Source organism: Haemorhous mexicanus, chromosome 18 (assembly GCF_027477595.1).
Source record: "Haemorhous mexicanus isolate bHaeMex1 chromosome 18, bHaeMex1.pri, whole genome shotgun sequence".
NCBI classification, from domain to species: domain Eukaryota; kingdom Metazoa; phylum Chordata; class Aves; order Passeriformes; family Fringillidae; genus Haemorhous; species Haemorhous mexicanus.
Genome location: NC_082358.1, coordinates 7,162,480 through 7,185,158, shown reverse-complemented (window position 1 = coordinate 7,185,158; position 22,679 = coordinate 7,162,480). Strand labels below are relative to the sequence as shown.

At 46.5% G+C, this 22,679-nt stretch overlaps 2 protein-coding genes across 3 annotated transcripts; one reads left to right on the top strand and one right to left on the bottom strand.

The window, feature by feature from the left end:
- The first annotated feature begins 4,074 nt into the window (after positions 1 to 4,074).
- On the top strand, positions 4,075 to 13,252 carry TTPAL (alpha tocopherol transfer protein like). 2 transcript variants are annotated; one of them, XM_059862939.1, is made up of 5 exons: positions 4,075 to 4,157; positions 5,409 to 5,861; positions 6,590 to 6,783; positions 8,558 to 8,668; positions 9,394 to 13,252. In XM_059862939.1, exons 2-5 carry the CDS (start codon positions 5,423 to 5,425, stop codon positions 9,667 to 9,669), a joined length of 1,020 nt encoding a protein of 339 aa, XP_059718922.1. In that variant the 5' UTR covers positions 4,075 to 4,157; positions 5,409 to 5,422; the 3' UTR covers positions 9,670 to 13,252. The 2 variants fall into 2 exon arrangements, with proteins under 2 accessions (XP_059718922.1, XP_059718923.1); XM_059862940.1 differs by having other exon boundaries at positions 4,113 to 4,193.
- Positions 13,253 to 13,611: 359 nt separating this feature from the next.
- Positions 13,612 to 21,776, bottom strand: SERINC3 (serine incorporator 3). Its single transcript, XM_059862937.1, has 10 exons — positions 21,629 to 21,776; positions 20,972 to 21,133; positions 20,317 to 20,510; positions 19,508 to 19,587; positions 18,672 to 18,809; positions 17,655 to 17,824; positions 16,832 to 16,922; positions 16,262 to 16,439; positions 15,218 to 15,445; positions 13,612 to 14,548 (listed from the first exon to the last, which is right to left on the bottom strand). The coding sequence occupies exons 1-10, from the start codon at positions 21,665 to 21,667 to the stop codon at positions 14,410 to 14,412; spliced, it is 1,419 nt and encodes a 472-aa protein (XP_059718920.1). The 5' UTR covers positions 21,668 to 21,776; the 3' UTR covers positions 13,612 to 14,409.
- Between the last annotated feature and the right edge of the window lie 903 nt (positions 21,777 to 22,679).

The following is a 22,679-nucleotide window of genomic DNA, read 5'->3' as shown; positions in this document are numbered from 1 at the left end:
TCTATAAAATTAAACTGCAGAAATCCTGTAATATTTAAAACATTCAGAGGTCCTGCCAAGCACATTCCTCACCAAGCTTTTGCAAAAACACTGCTCATCTTGAAGCTGGTAGAGCCAAGGAGAGGGGAAGTCTTCCCTCGAAGCCTGGGTCGGGTAAGGCTGTGTGTCTGTGTCCCACCACACACTGGGCTTTCTGGGGGTCTATCAGCCCCTTAGCACAGCTTTGTGTGCCTGGGTGGTGGTGCCTGCCTGTGTACAGCTGCTTTGGCAGCAGATAGTACAGATTTGTGTGCATTTGCACATCAGTGCTTGTTTCCATAGCTGTGTGTGTGGGTCTGGTGTGCCATCTGTGTGTGGGGAGGGCATGAGCAGAGCAGGGATGGTCCCCTGCAGCCCAGGGTGTGCTGCTCCCAACTGAGGCTCCCATCTGTGAGATCCCCTCCTTGCACCAGCACATGCAGGGTGACAGCAGGCACGGAAGCTTGTCCTGGAGGATGCACACTTTCAGGCTTTGAGTGGAATAATTTTGGTCATTTAGGGCATATTTTCTTAGTCACTCCCTCCTCTGAGCGCAGAGCTGTTGGATTGTATCACAGCCAGGCACCATGTCTGGAGCCTGGCATGGCCCTGCCTGGGCTGGTTTGTAGGGACTGCTGCTCCCCTCCAGCCCTTCCCATTCTGCTGCACTGGTGCAGGAGGAGCAGCTCAGGTTTGAGATGGAAGCCCTGTCACGCAGGCAGACCTTGTCCAGCACTGCAGCACAAGTGGCTCTCTGCTCTGATGCTGAGTTACCCAAAAGGGTTCTGTCGTTTGTGGGGCCCAGAGGTTCCACCTGCAACCCAGGGACCAGAGCCCCTCCTGGACTGAACTGCTCACAGATTATCTTTATGACAGGACTGTTAGGTTTGCACAGTTTAGTGATTTAATATCAGTTTAAAGCCCTCTCTGTGAGCAGTGCTGTTTGAAGTCATGCTCTCGCTTTTCAGCCTCAGCTTGCCAAGACTGTAAAACCTTTATTGCTAATGGTGGAAAAGCTTAAAGAAGCCAAGATAACTTTCCCAGGCTGGGTACTAAGACTGGGATCGGATAAGTAAATAAGTGAAGAGTATTACATGGACTTCATTAAATATCAACCAACACCAACAGCCACTCATTTATAACACAACGGCAGAGCATGGGAGCACCCAGAGAGCTGAGAAAGGCATGAATCACATGTGATAGGAGAGATGAACATGAGAAGGGCTGGATTCCCCACAGGGCTCCGGGTGTGGTTCCCAAGGTCACAACACAACTTCTGACAAAAACTCCTGCAAGAATGTAGGTTTGGACCTAATAGAGTGCCAGACTTGGTGGGGTTCATCTCCTCTCAGCTGGGGAGGGTTGTGGGCATGTGTGCCAGACTTGGTGGGGTTCATCTCCTCTCAGCTGGGGAGGGTTGTGGGCATGTGGTGCAGCATGTCCTTCTCCCTTCTGATGCGGTGGACAAGGACAAAACTCTCCTTCCTAGGAAGGAGAATTTAAATTCAGGCTACAGCTATCACATCTCCTGGGACTGTCAGTTCCTAGATGTTTGTTTTCAGGTTTTAGCTTTTACTTCCTTATAGACAGATTCTGCCTTTACTGGTTTCTAGTCACAGGATGCCAACACCAGGAAGAGTAAATTACAGAAGCTCTTGGTACAGCTCCTGTGATTTCCTTTGCCAGTATTTTCAAACTCCCCCAACAACCTGGCTTGATGCTTGAACCCCCTCACTTCCATTCAGCACTCACTGCTCTCCATGAGTTCAACATTCTCCACATTAAAAAAGCTGAGGTAAGGCAGTCACTTCATTTGGGGACAATCCCCAGATTATACTCCACTCCCAGCTCTTCCTCACTGTGCAGTTTCCTCAGTTCTACTTTCCTTCATCACTCTCTCTCACCTGCCTAAGGCTCTTGCTCTTATTTTTATTTCATTGTTCATATCTCTCAATTTATTGTTCCTGATTCTCCCTTATTTCCTGCCCTTCTTGTTCCCCAAAACAGAGCTTCATTCACATTACTACTCCTTTCAAACATCCCTGCTCACTCCTAACACCCTGTTGCAGCAGCCATTAACCAGTCAGGACTGGAACTGTCACCTCCCTGCTAAATTTTCCTCCCTTGTCTGAGAGGTGCAAATTCCAAGCAGATTTTGCAACCTTTAGCATAAATTCCTGTTTGCAGCTCCAGTACTTCCCAGCTGTTTGGTGTTTTGAAGCCTTTTCTCAGATCAGCAATTAAATGGATCAGGTGATCCAGGAAATTCTGTCATCCTTTCAGCTGGGAGGCCACAGGTCCATGTCCACAGCACACACCTGCGACTCCAGGGCCCACCTGGCTGCTTCTGTCACACTTGTGTCTGTGCAGGAGGAGCAGGTCTCTGTGCCCAGGAGCTGTATGAATGCAAATGGCAGCAATGCAAAATCTCTTGTCCTCCTGAGGTCCCTCCCAGCCTCATTTGTCCCACAAATCTACTGGAAAGGGCACGGAGCAACATCACAGACAGGTCCAGTTTACTCAGATCCAGACTGGACCCAGCTTGCCAGGTTGCACCCAGGTCTGGAATGAATGTGCTCCCCTTCCCGGGAACAGCTCTCTGCAGGTGACACTGGTGACACACTCCATTTGTTTCCATGCTGGCATCTCTCTTACCAGATACAGCGCCCCTGAAAGGTTTTCTGTTTCGGAAGGGTGAACCCTTGGCAGAGAAACAAATGAGAGCTGAACCTCGTATGCTGCAGAAGGGCCCTGGTTCCCACTGTGGGCTCTGGGGCTCCCACTCTTTGTCCAGCTATCCTCGACTCCCTCTCCTGGCTGAGAACGCGGCTTACAGCGAGAGAGGAGAGGAACCACCGCGCCCCGGGGACAGTCCCTGCAGGATGCTGGGCCCTTTGCAGTCAGCCTCTCTGTCCCTTCAGCTCCGGGGTTAAACGTGGCATTTCCCTCCCCAGCGCTCCCCGTGAGCCCTTTGTAATGCAGCAAACCTGGGAGGGACCAGCTTTTTTATTACAAATTCCATGCAGACAGACCAGGCATCACCTCCTGGGGGATAATGTGGTTTTCTGTCCTGTCAAAAAGCAAACCAAAGCCAAACTACCCCAAAATTCTCCTTTTATTAACATTTAGTCCTTCTGTTGTGGTTTAAATCCAAGATACAGCTGGGACATCTCTCGGGTCCTGTTTCCATCCAGCTGTGCTTGCTTGGAGCCTGCATTGAGGCTGCCCTAGCTCTGGTCAGTGATCCCACACCAGCTCAGGCTGGCAGGGAGAGGCCCTGGGATACAGATTTGTATAGAAAATATATAGGATATATTTGTTTTTATATATGTCTGTGTATATGTGTATGTATATATGTAAAAATAAGATGTATTTTTATATATGTGATTATATATTATATATAAATACCATGTAATCTGTAGATTATATATGTAAATATACTTGCTGTGTTATATAACTACTTACATTATATAACAATATTATATACACACATAACATACATATATCCATACGTACATGTAAGTGTACACACAAGTGTATTTAAACGTATATGCATACATACATATGTGTATATATATATACACACACATATAGCATGATAAAAATATTTTTATACACAATATATTCTATACATATAAAACGTGTTTTACAAGTGTAAAATGCAGTTATATAATGTTTTATAAAATATACATATTATTTACATATGTGTGTAGATATATGTATGTATGCATGTGTGTGTGTGTGTGTATATCTATATATGCATATACAGATAGGTATACATGTATTTGTACATATACAGAACATAAAATTCTGCCTTCGGCTGGAGGCAGCGGCTGCCGTTGTCGCAGAGGATGAGGTGGCACTGAAGGACAGATGTTCCTTCGGGGAGCGTCCCCGGACCCCTCTCGCTGCACGGAGCAGCTGCCAGACGCGGAGGCAGCCCGGACTCCGGGCCCGGGCCGGGCCGCACGACAGCGGGCCCCGCGGGAGCCCCGAGCCCCGCCGGAGCCGCGGGCCCCGCCCGAGGCCGCGGGCCCGCCGCGGGGCCATGGCGCAGGCGCGGCCCGCGCGTCACTTCCGAGCGGCCGGGGCCATCCGGGGCGGCGGGGCCGGGACGCGGCTGCTCCGCGGGAGCTCCGGTACGGGCGGGTGTGGGGCCGGGAGCTCCGGTACCGGTGGGTACGGAGTCTGGGAGCTCCGGTACGGGCGGGTGTGGGGCCGGGCGCTGATGGGCTCCGGGAGCTCCGATACGGGCGAGCTGCGGGGCCGGGAGCTCCGATGCGGGCGGGCTGCAGGGCCGGGAGCTCCGCTGCGGGCGGGCTGCGGGCGGGCTGCGGTCCCTGGCAGCCTCCTGGCCCCTGTGCCCCGCTCCGGCGGGGTTGGTGCTGCCCAGCCCAGGCTGTGCCCCGGGGGTACATCGCTCCCTGGGAGCGGTCCCGGGGCCCGTCCCGAGCGGCTGGGGAAGGGGAGGCGGGAGTGAGGCATTGAAGGGTCTGTCAGTGCAGGAGGAGGGCGGTATGGTGACAGGTGTCCCTGTGGCAGGCGGTTCCGTGTGATCAGCAGGAGCGGTGTGATGTGCTGTGGGTGACGGAGTGCCAACAGCTTAGCAAAACAAAGCCATGTTTCACTGCCAACCCCAGGTCCAGCTAGAGGAATTATGGCAGGCTCGTGATTTTTCTAATTTTTACTCATCTCTGTCCACTTGTGACTGGATTTGGAATTCCATCTCCCAGGTCAGACATATTGACATCACACTAAAAAGCTAAAACTAGATTAAGCTAGCCTCAATACCCATGCAGTGCTGGCATAAGAGTCTGCAATTTTCTTACTTGCTCATCCAGTCTGTGCACTGCAGCCATTTTTGATATTCCTGAGTGCTCCTCCTCCCGAATTGCTCAAAACATTCACCTGGGCAGAGGTGTTGGTAAGTGCATGTGTTTGCCAGAGAAGTTAAGGAAAACACCTGGCTGGCTGGGCTTAGATGGGGGAGCTTCTCAGAAGAGGATGTAATTCGACCAAATGTGAGAATCATGACAAACTGGGATGTTTGCTTTGCTTGAGTTTTCAACTGGACATAGGAAATATACATTAAAGCAAATTTAATTGTGCTTTGCAGTGAAGTTGTGTAATTCTGTATTTTAACTTGAATTGGTTAGGTTTCATCCAAGGTAGCATTCTACCTGCTAGGTAGGATAAAGAGATTAGAGTAACTTGCACTTTCTAATCCTGGTAGGAGAATTAAAATGAACCTTGTGCCTTGACTGTTGTTGGAAAGGAAGCATCTTCAGTTAGGAAACAGAGGTATACAGTAGATAATAAATATGTAAACAGTCACTGTGGTTTCAAGCCTGTGGGTTTGTTTGTCATGTGCAGCACTTGTTTTTTGACAGATTCCTGCTGCATTATGTCAGGAGAGAGCGACTGCACCAGGACAAGTCCGTCAGCAGGGTCTCCATCAGACAATGAGCTCCTGCCAGACCGGCCAAAGTATGTTTGTACCCTGTCTCCTGATCTTGTTACCAAAGCCCGGGAGGAGCTCCAGGAGAAGCCTGAATGGAGGCTCCGTGACGTGCAGGCCCTCAGGGATATGGTGTGCAAGGACTATCCCTCCCTGGGCACGTGCCTGGACGATGCTTTTTTGCTGAGGTTCCTCCGAGCCAGGAAGTTTGATTACGATCGAGCGCTTCAGCTCCTGGTGAACTACCACACCTGCAGGAGGACCTGGCCAGAGGTGTTCAGTAACCTGAAGCCATCTGCAATAAAGCCTGTCCTGGAGTCAGGCTTTGTCACTGTGCTGCCTCACCGGGACCCGCAGGGACGTCACGTCGTCTGCATCCGCCCAGGTACTCCGTCCTGAGTGTGTCTGTTCCCTGTCCTCGAGGTGTGTCTGGGCCAAAAGCCTGTTCCCTGCTCTGCTGTGAGCAGTGGTGACTTGCACAGAGTATGTGGGCTTTCTCAAATTTGAAAAGCTGACTGGGGAAGGGACATGCTGGTCCTTAGCCAGCATTATTCCAGTTCCTTTTCCTGTGTCAGCAATAACTGTGGTCATGGCAAAATGAAAATGCAGTGAGGTGGGTCGATGAAAATTTTCAAGGAAATATAATTTCTCAAGGAAAATTATTATGCAGTCACTCAAATTGAAGCAGGGCTGCTGGCCTACCCTTAGAAGCTCTTAATTTGTTTTTACAATAAGCAGAGAGAGAAATGTATAGCTCTGACTCCTGTGTAAATAATCAGAGTCTTTCATGTGTTTTTGGTGCTGCCAGGCTTGCTGTAAATTTCTCTCCATTCATTCTCCTCTTTTCCATTTACCTGCCTTCTTTCTGAGCTGAAACTGCTATTAATGAACTGTGCTGGGTGGAGAACGGGGTTCTTAAAACCATTGCCTTTGCTCCCTGAAGTAAACGTGAGTTGCCATTTACCTCTTGTTTAAGAAAGGCTGCTCTGAACTAGAACTGTGGCTATACAAAGTAACTTTTGAGTCCAGGAGAACAGAAAATCAGTTTTTTGGAATGTGTATTGTTAGCTTATCTTCACTCTCCGACTTACCATCCCTGTCTTGTAACCTCAGACAGATGGACACCCAGTAATTATCCGATTACTGAGAACATTCGTGCCATATACTTAACCTTAGAAAAACTCATTCAGTCCGAAGAGACCCAGGTGAATGGAATTGTAATCCTGGCAGACTACAAAGGAGTCAGCTTATCTAAAGCGTCTCATTTTGGTCCTTTTGTAGCCAAAAAAGTGATTGGAATTCTTCAGGTAAGACCTGAACTGGTGGGAAAATAAGCTTGTGCATTGTAAATGACTGCTTCTGTGTGTCGAGTTCTTGACTATGTCACCACAAATGTCATCATCTTGGCTTTCACTAGCAGAGTTAAACAAGTCTCTGCCCAACCAGTTTCTCACACCCTTACAGCCAACTTACATGACTTGCCCTTTTTTTTTTGACTTTTGCATACCTAAAACTAAATTTGCATTAGAAACGCAGACTTTGAGTTGGAACAGACAAAAGCAGTTCTGCTAGGTAGTGGTAAGTAAGAAAGAGGGCAGAGAATTACAGTTAGAGATGAGACAGTGAGGAAATGGCCTGAATTTAAATGGTTCCTGTGAGCTGAGGTGGAGCCAGCCATGGGGCAAGTGCAGGTTCCAGCTCAAGGGCTGCTGCTGCAAAAATGTTGAGGACTTTTGAATGGGTGTGATTTGAGGAGGATTTCCATCCATGCCCTGAAGGCAGAGGCCTCTTTAGCACAAGAGACATAATGAAAACAGCTCTGCCTGTATGTGTGGAAGGAAAGTGTTGGAGAGCAGGTCAGAGCAAGGGTATAAACACAGTGAAGCTGGACAAAATGGGAAGGGGAAAGAACTCAGAAGTAGCCTGGCCAAAGTGGCTGAAGGCCTGATGATTTCATTTGATGTTGATACAGTCTTGGAGGAGTGAGATGAGAAAACTTCTCTTGAATGGGTTCATTCTATCATTACTTTTGCTCTGGCCTGAGCTGGTTACATCCTTTATTGTATCCATGGGATCAGGAAGGAGAGGGTGAGTCAAGGGAGTGTAGGAGATGAGACTGCTGAGTTAAGGAAGGCCTTTATAAGAACTCACTCCTTTACATTATGATCTAAATGTATCACTTAACTGTAAGCCCATATTTAATTAGTACAAATAAAGCCAGGGGTGTCCTGCTGTTCCTACTGGAATATATTCACACAACAATAGCTGGACTTGGGGAAAGACATAAAGGTATGGGGGAATATAAATGTGTTCCATCAGCCTTGCTGAGCTGCAGCTCCTGTAAAGATGAGGTAATTCACTGATGCTCCTATGGAGAAAAATATTCCAGCAGTGCCTCTTGTCTGCTTTTCACTCCAAGCACTGACTGATTTGTATTTGTAGAGCTCGTTATAAGGGAAAGAAACCTCATGGAGTCCTTAAGTGCTGATCACGAGCTTTTGCCTGTGAAAAATTTTTCTGAAACTAAATTTCTGCTGCAAAAATCCCATAATAAGCTGTTGTTTTAAACTGGCCAGTATGGGAAACAGTGTTTCCTGGTGATATTTGATTCCTTCTTCACATAAAAACACACTTTTAGAGTGTCTTGGGCACCAAATCTTGTTGGACACGCTGTTAGAAGCAGCATGCTCTGGCACTGAGTGTGGTGCACTCCTCAGGAGCTGCAGACATCACTTTGTGACTGCATCCTTATCAAGGCTGGGAATACCCAAAGGACAGGGGTAATCTAAGTGTTTTTGTCAAGGGAGATAAACATCAACATTAGAAATGAGGATTTACTGACAGCAGTGTATTTTTTGATGGTTTTCTTGTCCCTTGATTTTGTTTTTATGCTCACAGATGTCATCCTAGGACAGCTCTCTGTAACAAGTTGAATTTCTGTTGTATTGGTTTATGTTGGTACCTCAGATTAAAGTTGGGGAGCCAGTGGGTTGTGCTGGCAGTCAGTCTCAGAAAATTTTAAAAAGAGAAAGATGGCAAATGTTTTTTAAACTGCATTATAAAAATCTTTTTACCCTTCAGGATGGATTCCCCATTCGAATAAAGGCTGTTAACATAATAAATGAGCCTCGTATATTCAAAGGCATTTTTGCAATCATCAAGCCTTTTCTGAAGGAAAAGATTGCAAACAGGGTAAGGATCTATGTGATTTTAACATTAATATTAATGTTTGTAAGTTCCTTGCTTGGCCACTCTTAGGTAAAAAAGAAAGAAAAATTATAATACTTGACAGTTAGAAAAATATTGGTGCCATTTTACTTTCTGCTTTAAAACCTGTTGGGAAAATTCTCTGTGAGACAGAAACTTTGAGGAACTCAATACTGGCAAAATATTAATATGGAACTTTAGTACCTTTGCTCTGTATCCTGGACATTATCCCTGTGGTTAATTAATTGGCCCCAGTAGCACTTAGTTCATGAGGTGGTGGCACAGGAAAACTGTGTTGCCCCTTCCTTGCTCTTTTCCCTTATGCAAGGGTCCTGTGTGGCACACGTGTCCTCTCCACAGGACTGTGGTTGCCAAGGATGATTTTTTTTTTTTTCTGTCCACAAGGATAAGTACTTTCAATCCCATGAGTGAACTTGGGAATTAACTGAATCTGGAACCTGAGCCCAGGCACATGTCAAGTCTCTCTTTCTGGGATTTAATCTGCACAAGGTGTGGATTTTGTCTCAAGACTTCTCTCACTGGTGTGTCTGACTACACCTGCCCACTGTTCTGTGCTGCCACTTGCCCATGAACAAATCACTTCTTAAAGTTGTTCTTTAGCTCAAAATAAGCTTGTTAGCTGACTGTTCCAGCAGTTTGCTGCAAAGTGTTTGATGTGCACTTTTAAAGCTTTTTGCTTTCTCCTTCAGTTTTTTCTTCATGGCTGTGATCTGAATTCCCTTCACCAAAACATTCCTCCAGTGATCCTTCCTGAAGAGTATGGTGGTACTGCAGGCAAGCTGGACATCTCTGCCTGGAATGAGCTGCTGCTGGCCTCTGAAGAGGACTTCCTGCATGATTTCTCAGAGCTGGTGCTGCCATGTGACAGCTCTCCCCACGACCTGCTAGTGAGTGGGGATGCTGATGAAAAGCAGTGTGATGATTCCCTGCGAGGGATGAAACCTCAGCTCTATTACTGTTACTAACAAATCACTGGAGGGAAGTTTTCCAGCACAGTTAAGGTCTGCTCTGCTAGGTGATGTTGTGAACTCTGCCTTACTCCTAAACCTGCAGTTTTGGGACAGACTGCTGAGGCACTTTACACTATAGAACCAAAGGAAGCTGGAGAGGGCACAATGGGGGCAGGGCAGAGTTCGGGGAGGGTAAAAGCAAAGAGCACAAGTTATCTAGAAGACTTGAGGCTCATCAACCTCTGTGTGAATGGTGCAAACTGGCCTCTTCTTTCTAATGATAAAAGGAAAAAATTACTGCAGATAGGTAAGCTTGACAATTTCTTGTCCCCACCCCACACAGGTGAAAAGTGAGGATGATTTACGAGCTTTGTGATTATCTGGTCTCTTCCCCTTCTGCAAACACCAGAAATGAAAGACTGGTGAAAGAAAGAAAATGGCTTTTGAACCCTGCAAAATATAATTCTGTAATGAAGATTGCTTAAAATCATAGAAATCTAATTTGGCCTGTCCTCTGTCATGTGGTTCAGATTGTGAGTTGGCGTTTCTGAAATATCTCAGTAAATATTTCTTTCAAATTAATACAGAACAAAATTTACTCATGAGTACCTGTATGGAGGAACTGTGACTGATGGATTAACTACCATAACATCTATACCAAGGTTTATACAGCAGATGCAGTCTTTATTTTCAGAAAACAGCAAGTTTTTCAGATCATTTACTAAGGCCTTTGATTGGACAACAGCCTCAAATAATGAGGTTCAGAACCAAATAAAAGAAAGCTGTGTCAGCCACTTTTCCACATTGACAGTTCTTTTCTGGTTGAGATAAGGAATTGGGTAAGTACCTCATACCCAGGATGTGTGAGGAGCTTTTGTAGCAGTCGGCATGTGATGTATAGAAGGCAATACTTCATGTAAGACAGCAAGGTGCTGCTTTAGCTTGTTACTTTGGGCTGAATTTGAGTTTTAAGTCTGTGAAACCAAATGCAGACAGGCTTTTTAAAAGCACATTCTTAAATTTCCTGATATTGTAGCATTTTGTTCACTGTGTTTGTCAGCTCTTCTGTGAAATGTTACAACTTGGTTTTTAACTTTGTTGACCTCTTTTGTCTTTGGTTGTCATGTTCCTGTATGAAGTTAGACTTGAATCATCTCTGTGATATTTACCCATAACTTGTATGCCTGTGCTTCTAGGTCTTTGTCTAGAGACAGAACTAACGTTGATGTCAAACCAGGGTAAGATACCTGTGTCTGAATAAGCTGTTCCCACTCCCCAAGTTCATTTTATTTAATGGTCTTGACTTAACTCTCAGCACACTCTTTGCACACATTTTTCTGCACTATAATGGTGTGGAGATGGGAAACCTCACAAGGATGAGGAAAGCACAGTCTGTTACTTCAAGGTGAAATAATTCATTATTTGGTGGAAAAAAACATCCCTTCTAATTGGGAACTTATCACTAGAGCACTTTATCTGGATGAAATCTTGATTTAGTGCCAAATGTGATTATAGGCACCAGTTACATTTTTGTAAATATAAAACTAAATTATCTTGAGGATCTCAGACATTCATTTTTCAAAGTGCCAAACTCTGTTTTGAATGTCTTTCTTCCTCTTAGCCCCCTTGCAGCATGACTGCACTGCCAAAATGAGACTTCTGTAATGACTTTCTGACCTGGCAGCAGATCTCATCCTGGAACTAAGGGGTGGCAAATGCCATACCTGTCATCCTGACATTGTAAAAGAGACTGGGTTCTGAAAAGAGGTAAAACCATGAAGCTTTTTTCCTTTTCTCTGTGGCAGTTCAGAATCTGTAGGAGCAGAAAACTCATCACATGAGCAGTTGTAGGTTAAAGGTGGGAAGAGATTAATTTTCCTCACTGAAAGCATCTTGTTTTTCTTACCTTTACAAGTCAATTTTAACTCCTCTTTGGTAACTATTACCTTAAGTGCAGGGAAAAAAACCCAACTACCCTTTTCATCTACTTAAGGTAGAAGAGTACTGCTAGGCAGCTCCTCTGTGACCAGAATATGCTGTTTTGCAGAAATTAATTCAGCTTTTTGCTACCTAGAAGCCAGTAGCACACAGCACCAGGACTTGGACAGCTAAGTGGCTGCCCACACTGCTGAAGTGCTAGAACAGAGTGATGCCTGTGTTGTTTTAGTGCCTCTTAATTCCAGTCACAGTGTACCCATGAAAAAACCAGAATGGACCATTTTACCTAGAGATGACAGCCTCACTGATCATCCTTCCTTAATTGTGTTGCAGGGTTAGAAGTGAAGGTATAGTGACTGCAGGAACAGCTCCTTTCATCCCCTTATGTAACTACTAGAGAGGGATATTCAAAATTCAGTTTAGTGTCCTTCAAAAAGAAATAAATCCAGTGGTGTTCAGCAGAAGGCTGAGGAACCTCTACAAAACTCATCCTTTTTCAGGCTTTTACATTTTCTTGCATGCCTTAAAAAGTAGGCAGATTAGATCCACCTCACCCTCTTCTTTCCTCTGCTCACTAAGAATAAAGAATATGATTTAAACATAGTAAATGAGGTTCTAGGGTTGTGCTGGGTTTGGCTGGGGTAGAATTTTCTTCATAGGAGTTGAGGTGGCCCTGGGTGAGTGAGCAGCCATGGTGCTGGCTGGGGTTAAACCACCACAACTGCCAATGCTGAAAAGTGCCAGTCTTGTGCCTCCAAAATTTCTTTTCCTTAAAGCTGGCTTCTGGGCAGTGGATGTCAGGATGCTGAATTAAGCCAGGCTTTATCAGGCACCTGTTATTTCTAATTTGCTGTTCCTTGGCTTTAGAACTGAGCCAGGAAGTGCAGCTTCACTGAGCTGTGTCTCTAACCCTGAAGCCACTCTGCCCAGTGCTTGGCATGTCTTACAGAAAGCACAGCTCTGGCTCATGTGTGCCTGGCTACAGAGCTGAGAATGTTCTCTGAGCTTTAGCAATTAGTAGCAAAGACATCAGTTTGTTCCCAGAATTTCTCATGTTTGGAAAATAAACATTTGTGTCACGTATAGCATCTCCTTATCTGCAAGTAAAGAGAAGAGCTAGGAAAAGCTTACAGGAGGGGGTAGTTTTTTTGCTTGGGGGTTGTTTGGTTTTCTTGTTTTTACAGCACCACAATCACTTTATTTTCTTCTTCCCACTTGAAATAACTTTGTTTTCCATGCTTATATATGCCTTTTCCAGTACATAAGCCATCCCTGCAAAATCCAACCCATAATAAGGAAGGATACTTGAGCTGCATTGGCATTAGGTGGCACAAAAGGTAGCTGCAAACTGTACATAAAAGTACTTGAATTTATACTCTTGTAAATGGGTGTTATGAACCCTGAGGTATTTTCAGGAATTGGCTGAAGTATCATTTTCGTTAAACCTCATTTTGGCTCGAGTTAATCATTGTCTTATTCAAATATTAATTTTGCTTTCTGTTATATATGTGGGCCTAGAGGTGTTGGGTGGTTAAGTGTACATCTTATTTTGATAAAATTTATTTTTATATTGCATTTTATAAAACAAAGTTGTCAAAAATGTGTAAGTTTATGATGCATGACTGGGTGATTAAACACATTGTAACAGCTGCTCATTTGATATTTTCAGTATGTTTGTCTTGTGTCATGTTGGGATATTTTACTGTAAACCTCAGTAACAACACCCAAGTTCTACATTTACACATAATCACCACAGCACTGCATTAGCAAAAGGTGTTGCTTTCTGCTGGAAACAGAAGTCTGCTTGAACTGAGCAACTTCAAGGAACATGATTTGACAGTCACAGACTCACAGGGGAGATACTGGTTGTTTCAAAAAAATCTGTCACTTAGTGTTTAGTGCACAGAGAAAAGCCCCAGTCCCATCCAGCTGGACACTGCAGCAGCTGAGCACTGCATGGGGTATTTTCCACTGGAGAAGGAACTGCTGCTTCTTAACACTTCAACAGAGCTGGGCCACTTTCAGTAGTTAGTCTGCTTTATTCAAATGAGTTTACAGTGCAAATGCCTTAGAGCCAATAATAATAATTCTGTGTATGTTACTTTTATTAAGCATATTGGACAACTGAAACCACTCAATCAATAAGCTCTATTTTCCAACATAATCATAAAGTTGATTAAGCTACTCATACACTTTCCACTCTATTTGGCAAACATCCTAAAAATGAAGTTACCATAGAAATTGCCTCTTAAAAAGGGCAAGTTTGTCTTAAAAGAATTAAGAGTTAACCAGTTTTTCAACTTCAGAGTTGTTCTTTTGGTGAGGAATGAGGGTGCTTTTTGCCACAACACAAAGTTAAGTAATTTAAATAAGCTTTCCCTGTAAATAAACTTTAGCAGTGGAATGTAGAAATCAAGCAGCATGGCTTACACTTCCAGAAACTGAAGCATGAGCAGAGTAGTGCATTATGCTGATTATAATTGCTCTTTAAAATATATTACTTCATATTTAACTAAATGTTAACTTCTTTTCAGTAGATGGTTGTGGCTTTTGGACAGAATAGATAATTTATTTTGTGCTTTGACAGCACAGCTGTAGTGAATTTTAAAAATGCAGTAATAAGATAACCCTGGTAAAGGTTAAAATAGAAAGATAACTGATAATTTTGATGCTGCATCAAGCATTATGCAATATATAACTGTCTATCCAACTGCATTTTAATACCAACATAAGAAACAGTAACTAAAGCAATAAATGAACATTTTGGCTGTCAGCAAAGAGTTCCCCACTTTTGTAAGCTCAGACAGGTGCAGGAACTTAATTGAAGTCTCTATTAGTAAGGACAAGAGGAGCCACTAAGGTCCAAAGATAGAGAAGCAGACAAACCCAGCTGGAGGTAATCTTCACCCACACGGCTGGCCATTTACTTGTCATGGTTTTGAAATCTGCATCAGGGCTAAAAAGCAAAATAGTCCATTAGCACACACAGAAAGCACCTCCCCCTGTTCCTTGGTACCTCTCATATGAATCTGAACTGAGGGCAATCCTTTGGGGCACTCCAATGCAAGGCCCTTTGTGAGAACGTAGTGAGACAACTAAGCCAGCAGTTTCCTGTGGCTCCATCACAGGCTGTTCTTGGAACCCAGTTTTCAAGCCTGCTTGCCCATGCTGATGTGCTGCTGTCCTGGGAGCAGTGGTTCTGACCTGCAGCAGCACAGGGCATGGCCAAGTGTTTCCAACAGATGTAGGAAATCACATCTCTGATAAGCAGCACATATGGCTGTCCCTGCACATCTTTCCCAGGATGAAGAGCCACTAACAACAGTTTAGAAGTTTGGCTTCTAAACTGCACGAGGCCACCTGAAACCAACTCCACGTGTATCCTTCCTGCTACTCCTCCAGCTGAAAAATGGCAGCCACACTTTCTGCCCTTGCAGCTCTGAGGTAGTGCCCTGGAAGCACAGCTGCTGATTGTGCCATGCTGCCTTCTCGCATCTTAATTCAGTAACACTAAAGTGAGAAGGCACAGCTCTACTGCAGCTGGCACAGGGACAGCCCCTTCACCTGCCTGGCAGGAGTGAGTCCCCTATCCACAGAGAACCATCCCCTCCCCTCTGGCTCTTACCTGTACCAGTTGGTGAGTGTCATCATGATGTACAGGGAGGCGAGGAAGAGCATGAAGTGGAAGAAGGTGTAGCTGTACTGGACGCCATCCTTCTCGTTGTCCGTGACACGGCGCACCTCGCCCTCCTCGGCTGTGCCACTGCCTGTCCCCACAGTGTCCTCCAGGATGGCAGTGTCACTGCCAGACAGGGTCAGCTTGTTCACCTGGCTGTTACTTGAGGAGCGGATGCTGCAGTGTAACCCAAAGAGAGACCTGGTCAACAACTCCTTTCACAGGCAGCTGTGTTTGATAATCGAGCAAGCAATGGACCACAGTGAATGTCTGGGACTAGCAAATAATATGTTTTTAAATCCATCTGGAAGCATAAGGAAATTCCTCCAACTGTTTTTATCCAAGGTTTTGTTAACTTAATTAAACAGCATTCCTAGTCCCAGATCATAGAAAGTTGTGTTTTGGAAGGAACCCTAAAGATTACCTCATTCCAATGCACCTGCTGTGGGCAGGGACACATTACACCTAGACCAAGTTGCTCACAGCTCCATCCAGCCTGGCCTTGAACACTTCCAGAGATGGAGCACCCACAACTTCTCTGGACAATCATTCCAGTGCCTCATTACCCTCACAGTAAAGATTTTTTTTTCCTAATATTTCATCTAAACTTAGTCTTCCAGTTTTAATCCATGTCCTTGTAAAAGTCTCTATGTTCTTTGTCGGCTCCCTTCAGACACTGGAAAGCCACAATTAGGTCACCCCAAAGCCTTCCTTTCTCTAGGAACAACCTCAGTTCTCCCAGCCTTTCCCCATAGGAGAGGTGCTCCATCCCTCCTATCATCTGTAACACATGTTGTTCTGTTATCTGGATTGGGCTTACAAGGCTTATCCTCGTGCACAAAGCAAAACACAGGTTTATGAGCCACATTTGGCCTCGGGCCTGAAACAGCAGCTGGATGTGAATAAATGCAGGTACATTTTGCACTTGACCCAGATTTAAACAAAGGAGGCAAACCCCAATTCTTTCCCACTGGATAGCAGTGCAGATCCTACCTGGAATACAAGAGGCAAAGGACAAAGATAACCAGTCCAACAACACTCTGGGCATCCCACCACTGCAGGGACTTGGGTGGAGCAGGAGTGGCAGGTGGGACAGTGGCATTGGCTGGAACAGCTGTGGGTGCAGCTATCTGGGTGATGATGTTCAGCAGACTTGGGTTACAGGTTCTTTCTGAAAGGGATTTCAAGGCAGAAGAGAGATGAGCTTTGCCAGCATTCAGCTAAGAAAAGATGACAGGTAAGCTTGCAATTTTTCATTCCCTTCAACTGCTGATCTCTTCGATTCTCCAGAGGCAGAAATTGCCTGCAATAATTTTCCTGCCAGTGAGCTAGACAAGGCTATAATAAATAAATAACATCAGAATGCCCTGACACTGTTTCTTTTTCCCCCTTACAACACTCCAGTTTTGTTCTGCAAAGAGGCAGTTTGATGGTTTCAGTCAAGTCAGGTTTTCAGCCTCACTGGATTTGATCTGATCAGCAATTCCAACAGAGTGATCTGTAATAACCATCAACTTCTGCTTTCACACCAAAATATGTGACTCAAGACAGAGTATTGCTTACCAGGCTCATTGGACATGGCTGCCCAAGTGAGGTACATGGTGTAGAGTGTGATGACAGAGGACTGGAGGAGGCCAGAGCGAGGCTGATGTTCCTGTTCCAAAGCAGAAGAGCAAGCCAAGGTCAAAAGGGCAAGTTTTACCTAGAGTTGGATGGTTTTACCCCACTGCCACAGATGAAACTATTACTAGCATGAAAACCATTGCTGTAGAAATGTATAGGGCTTTGTTCTATGTTTGAAAGACTGGAAGAAACTCCTTAGAGTTATATAATTTATGCAAAAAGCAACTCAAACAGAGAAAGAATAACCAAATCCTTTTCTTTTTGTGCCTAAGACTCAATTACAGGCTTTTACTGAGTTAATAGCAACGTTTTAAAACAATTTTGTAGATGTGAACCTAGCACGTGATTTAAACAATACCAGTTCAGAGTCAAGTAACATGCAATTTTCCTCTTATATTAAACAAGTTTACCCCTAATTTCAAAGCCACAGTATTAAGCAAGTAAATCTCCAGCTACTTTGCTACTCCCTTACAGATTCCTCTGTTCTGCCAGGGCCTTCACCACTAAAACCATGCCAGCAGTCCTCCACATGGAAACAAAGTCCAAAACCATGTTAGCTCTAAAAGGCTCTCTTCAGCAATGTGTTACTAAGTAGTAAAATGGTTTCAGAGCAAGATATTATTTTTTTTTTTTTTAGTTCCTGACTAGCAGAGCTATGATAGCCAAGTTTTAAAGTTCTTATGTCCGTCTGAACTGCTACTACATCCTTCTCACTTCATCCCTGCTTGGTATGTCAGAAGAAAAGAGCAGAGAAAAGTAATACCTGAACTTTTGGAAGGATAGAAACAATGGAGACAGTAATGCACAGGATCATGTTAAAGCTTATGAAGAACTTGTTCTCAGTGCAGTCATCAGGCTTCGTGTAGAAAACGTAGAAGAGAATGACAAAAATCAGGGACAAGGCATAGAACAAGCTTGTACAGGACAACAGAGCTGGAGGAAAAAAAAATTTACATTACACATATAGTTTTACTAGTACATCTAAAATGGCTTAATGTCCAGCTAACACTGCAATAAGACACTCTTTCTTCCTCACGTGGCAGTCTGGGTCACAAAACCAGACTAGGAGACTGCACTTTTGTAAGGTAAGGCTAAATTTCTGCTTGGGCTCACCAAGCAGCAGAGCTCAGAGAAAGGCCATGGCTGCCATCAGGGGAACAGGACTTGCCTCTCAGGGGCAGTTTAATTAGTTTAACTGGTATCAGGCCACAGTGGCATAATGAGAGAGTGCTTTTTGCACACTTCTCATGGACATTTACCTGCCCTGGATTCCTGTGCTTGAGGTCACCCATTTTTGTTTCCACTCTGTTCTTTGTAAGAAGCTACAAAATGGTGTTGCAGCATTCTTAGCTATGAGCTAAGAACCACAACAATTAGCACTTTGTAATTAGTGGCCAGCTGGGGAGCAGGCACAAGGCACACTCAGTGTGGTACTGCAGCCACTGTCACAGACACAACTGAGCTCCTGGGGACACAGCAGGGGAGGGGTAGAGCAGAGCTCAGGTTTGAAGGGAAGCAGGCTCTGAGCTCTGCACACACCCTGCAAACCAGGCAAGTGTGGTTTATTAGGACTGTCAGATGTGCTACTCACAAGCCTAAAATATTTCACATTTTATTGAACAAGAAAAAGGAAACATTGCTGCTATTAATTTCAGGTGTTTACAGCTGTGACTCAGGGACACTGTGCAGTTTAGTTCTAGGTATGTCTGCAAACCAGTAAATGATATTCTGCAGCCTGCTGGCCAGTACAAACAAATCCTTTATAGGTTAAGATTCTTACCTGCATACCAGCATTTGGAATTCCCCTCTTCCATTTTCTCAACCCAGCTCTCATTCCAAGAGTGAGCAAAATCCACAAGTAGAACCAACTGGATAAGAATGAAGCAGAAGGCTCCAGAAACACCAATCCAAAACCAAGCTAGAAAAGGGTGCAAGAAAAAAAAAGGTTAACTTTCATCATGTGGATGTTACCTCTGTTTAAAAACAAAAAAAACTTCTAATTACACTGCAGACAAATAATGAAAAAACCTAAAACTACAATTAGATGTGCAGATGCTGTTAATCACTTTGGCCTCAATTTGACAGGAGCATGGAAGGAGTCCCAGCTCTTCAGGGATGCAGCCAATGCTGGTCAAGCTGAGTGTGTGAATGTTTAGCCCAACACATTTTCAGGACAAGGCAACATCTAACATGTGGCATCTTTGTGTACATAAGTGCCATCATGCCACATTTCTCTGAGGGTCAACAACCCTTTCAATTCCTCTGATGTGGCCAGACAGTAGAGGTTTCCCACACAGATGTTTCAGAGATTCTAAGGAAATATTCAGCATTTGTCAGTGTTCTGAGCTGCCCCCAGTCTAGTGTCAGAAGATCAGCTCAGTAGTGGCTGTCTCATGAAGGAGAAAATCATCAATAAACAAAACCTATTAGGTTGAAAAGGGATTTCTTATTGCCATAACTTCAGCTGGTCACCAAAATACTGGATGGACCAAGGCACTCCAACAAAGATGGGCAGAAACTGCATCTTCTACAAAAGAACTTTCAGTATTGCCTATTAATCTGTAAAAAGGTTTGAGCTTATACAAATCAGAATTCCATGATGAACATTAACTGTACCTCTTGTGAAAGGCCCTTCAGGGATATAAAATGCTCCAACCATGATAGCCACAATGGCAGCTATTTTGAAGAACCAGAACCTTTAAAAGAAGACAGAAATCATAAATATTGGTCTTACTCCACACACAGTCAGTTCACACACAGAGGTCATGTGCTACATGGTCTGTAAGCAGCTTGGTCCTGCTCCAGCCAGGGCTTTGGATCATATGATCCTGCTGACCAGGGAGGCTGAGGATTTTCCATCCCTGGAAGTGCTCAAAGCCAGGCCTGGATGGGGCTCTGAGCCACCTGGTCTAGTGGAAGGTGGGGGGTTGGAAGTGGATGGTCTTAAGGTCTCTTCCAACTCAAACCATTCTGTAATTTTATGATTCTATGCTCTCCAAAGGTCCCTTTCCAATCAAATGACTCTATGATGATTCAGTCATCTAGCCCAAAACTAACTCAGTTAAATCAGGGAATTGGAAATCAGAAACCAGTTTCTGCTGGCTGAGTCAGGCTGGCCTTGACAATGACCCAGTGAGTGCCAGAGACAGCACAAGGTTGGAGATACAAACTAGCTGCAATCTGACATCTCTATGAAAACACAGAGCACTGCCCTTTTGGTTACCCCACCTCAGAGTGGCACCCTCAACCAGGACACTGAACATCTTACATAAACAGGGAGCTTTTAAGGAGAGCCAAGCACTACTCTGTACTGGGTCCAAAAGAAAACCAAAGCTGTGTATGCATAAAGGAATTTCCACTGTGTTCAGCAGAGAAGCTGGAAGGAGGAAAGCAGCTGGAAGGGCAGCCAGCTGGCTCACACCTACCCATTGTGTATGGAAGCTCTCGGGTCATTACTTGTTTTCACTTCTATCATGAGCAGGGAGAGGAGGAAGAAGAACACGGCCATGGCAAAGCTGACACGATAGACAGCTCTGTACCCCACAAACACATCACAGCTGACAAAGCCCTCCAAGTGGGGGATCTGAGTGTGAAGCCCGTCGTCACAAAATCCAGGTATCTGGGTAAAGACAAATTCACATTCCATTGTGAATTTATGACTGCATTTGCAATTACACTTTCTAAGTCCTGTAACAGCCAAGGCTTTCAGTAAAAAAACTTCTGAGAGATCAGAGAATAAAAGACCTTGCACTCAGACCTCATTATCATCTGTGTCTCCCCGTGTCAACACTTTTCACCCAGGAAGATTAAGACACCCCAGCAGCAGGCCTCTGATAACAACTGACAGTCTCCAGGTCTGGTCAGATTTCAGAGACCAGGCATGCACCAAAAAAGGAACATTCACAGAATTTGCTGTTTCAGCCAGAAGCCAATCAGTACACACAGCCTCTTAAGTCAGGAACAAGGACACTTGGGTGTCTGCATCTCACACATAATCCATTCCAAGTAAAGAAAATCAATAGCCACTGGCACTAGTAATGGCATTTAAAACAGTCAGAAGAAGATTTTCCCCCTCCATACCTTTTTCAGCTGCTCTTCCATGCCTGGTGCCAGCATAATGCAGGCAAGTGCAGTACTGAGGAGGAGGAGGAAGGCATAGATAAGTCGTGTCACTGTCGAATTCTTGCTGTTGGGACAACATCGGCACAGCAAACACGAGGCACCGCTGCACAGACAGGGAATCTGAAGGGCAGAGACAGGAATAGTAAGGGCATTCCCCTCGAAGCTGACACCTGCGCGTTAGGCGACACCGAGGGGAAAACCCGAGCCGCATTTAGAGACACTCCACTACCGGACCGCACAGATAAACGGCTAATGGGCGTTTTTGACAGCGCGTTTGCGAACACCCCGGAGATAACCGCGTTTATCGGCCTGGGCTGCCCCTGGGGCCTCGCCGGGGCGGGCCCCGTCCGGCAGCCACCCGCTCCGGCCAGGTGGGCCCCGGCAAGGACAGGGCTGGCTCCAGCCGGGCACCGCTCCGCTCCGAGGGGCTGGAGCCGCCCGGGCTCCGGCGGGACCGGGACCGCGCCCGCGGGCACTGAGCGTGGTCCCCACGCCGGGCCCGACCCGGGCCGCCAGCGGAGGCGCCGCTCCGGGTCGGCCGCGCTCCCCGGGATGTAAGGGGAGGCTCGAGGTGCGAAGGGCGGGTTCGGGGGGGGAGCGGAGCCCCGCACTCACCCAGCTGGCCAGCGAGCAGACCCCGAGCACGGCCCCCATGGCGCCACCGCCGCCCTCCGCCCGCTTCCTGCTTCCGCCCACAGCCCGCGGCCAGGGGCGGTGCCAGATGGGCTCCGCCCCGAGCCGCCGCCGCCGCCGCTGATTGGCTTCTTCCCAGCGCGGGGACGACCACCCGCCAATGAGAAGGCGCGATGCAGCCGCCTGCCAGGGGGCGGAGCTGGAGGGTCGGCGAGGGCAGGGGCGGGGCGATGTTGTTTATCAACACTTCTTCCGCCTTCGCCGAGGGGAAGGGAGGACGCTGATTGGTCAAAAGGGCAGTGAGTGGGCGGTCCTTACAGCCTGACAGCCAATGAGCGAGGCCGCTGGGCAGTCCGACAGCCGTTCCATAGCTGCCCGCGGCCGCTGGGGGCGCTCGGCGGTGCCGGGGCGCGCAGCCGTTGCCATGGCAGCAGCGCGGGTGGCGGGCGCCGGGCCTGCACCGGGCTGGTCCCGAGGTGGCACCGGGCCGCCCCCGCCCGCCCGGCATTGTGACACAGCACACCGCGTTTCTCTTCCCCTGGGCACCAGCAGCCCGCAGGGCGCCTTGGCGCCCGTCGTGCCCCGGGTAACTGCGAGCCCTCGGGCCCACGGGGCGCGCCCAGCGCGGTGACAGGCGTCACGGCCGGGGGGGTGACACCCGCGTCACCGTGACTCACCGGCGCCACCGCCACAAGCGGGATGCCGGAGGAAGCGAGCCACTTCTGCCACTCCATGTCGAGCCTGTGTGGACCGTGGTGCGAGCAATGGCCGTGGCCCGGGGCCTGGCGACACTGCTGTCCCCTGCCCTGCCAGGGCGCCGCTGACCTGCTCAGCCTCTCGAAGCTGTTTGAATCTGTAACTCCTTCCCACTCTTGAGCGATCATGGTAAAAGACACAAGTAAGTGCTTGTGCCCCAGAACTCACATCACACAGAATGCCCCAGGCTGGGACAGTTCCATCAGGATCATGGAGCCCAGCTCAGAGCCATGCATGGACAGCCCGGGAATCCCACCATGTGCCTGAGAGCGTTGTC

Excerpts from the sequence above, each read along its gene's own strand:
- TTPAL (XM_059862939.1), top strand. The coding sequence starts at position 5,423 with ATGTCAGGAGAGAGCGACTGCACCAGGACAAGTCCGTCAGCAGGGTCT. Across the intron at positions 5,862-6,589 it reads CGTCGTCTGCATCCGCCCAG|ACAGATGGACACCCAGTAAT; the intron begins GTACTCCGTCCT and ends TTGTAACCTCAG. Across the intron at positions 6,784-8,557 it reads AAGTGATTGGAATTCTTCAG|GATGGATTCCCCATTCGAAT; the intron begins GTAAGACCTGAA and ends TTTACCCTTCAG.
- SERINC3 (XM_059862937.1), bottom strand. The coding sequence starts at position 21,667 with ATGGGGGCCGTGCTCGGGGTCTGCTCGCTGGCCAGCTGG. Across the intron at positions 19,588-20,316 it reads AGAGCTTCCATACACAATGG|GTTCTGGTTCTTCAAAATAG; the intron begins GTAGGTGTGAGC and ends CTTCTTTTAAAG. Across the intron at positions 18,810-19,507 it reads TGAAGGGCCTTTCACAAGAG|CTTGGTTTTGGATTGGTGTT; the intron begins GTACAGTTAATG and ends ACCCTTTTCTAG.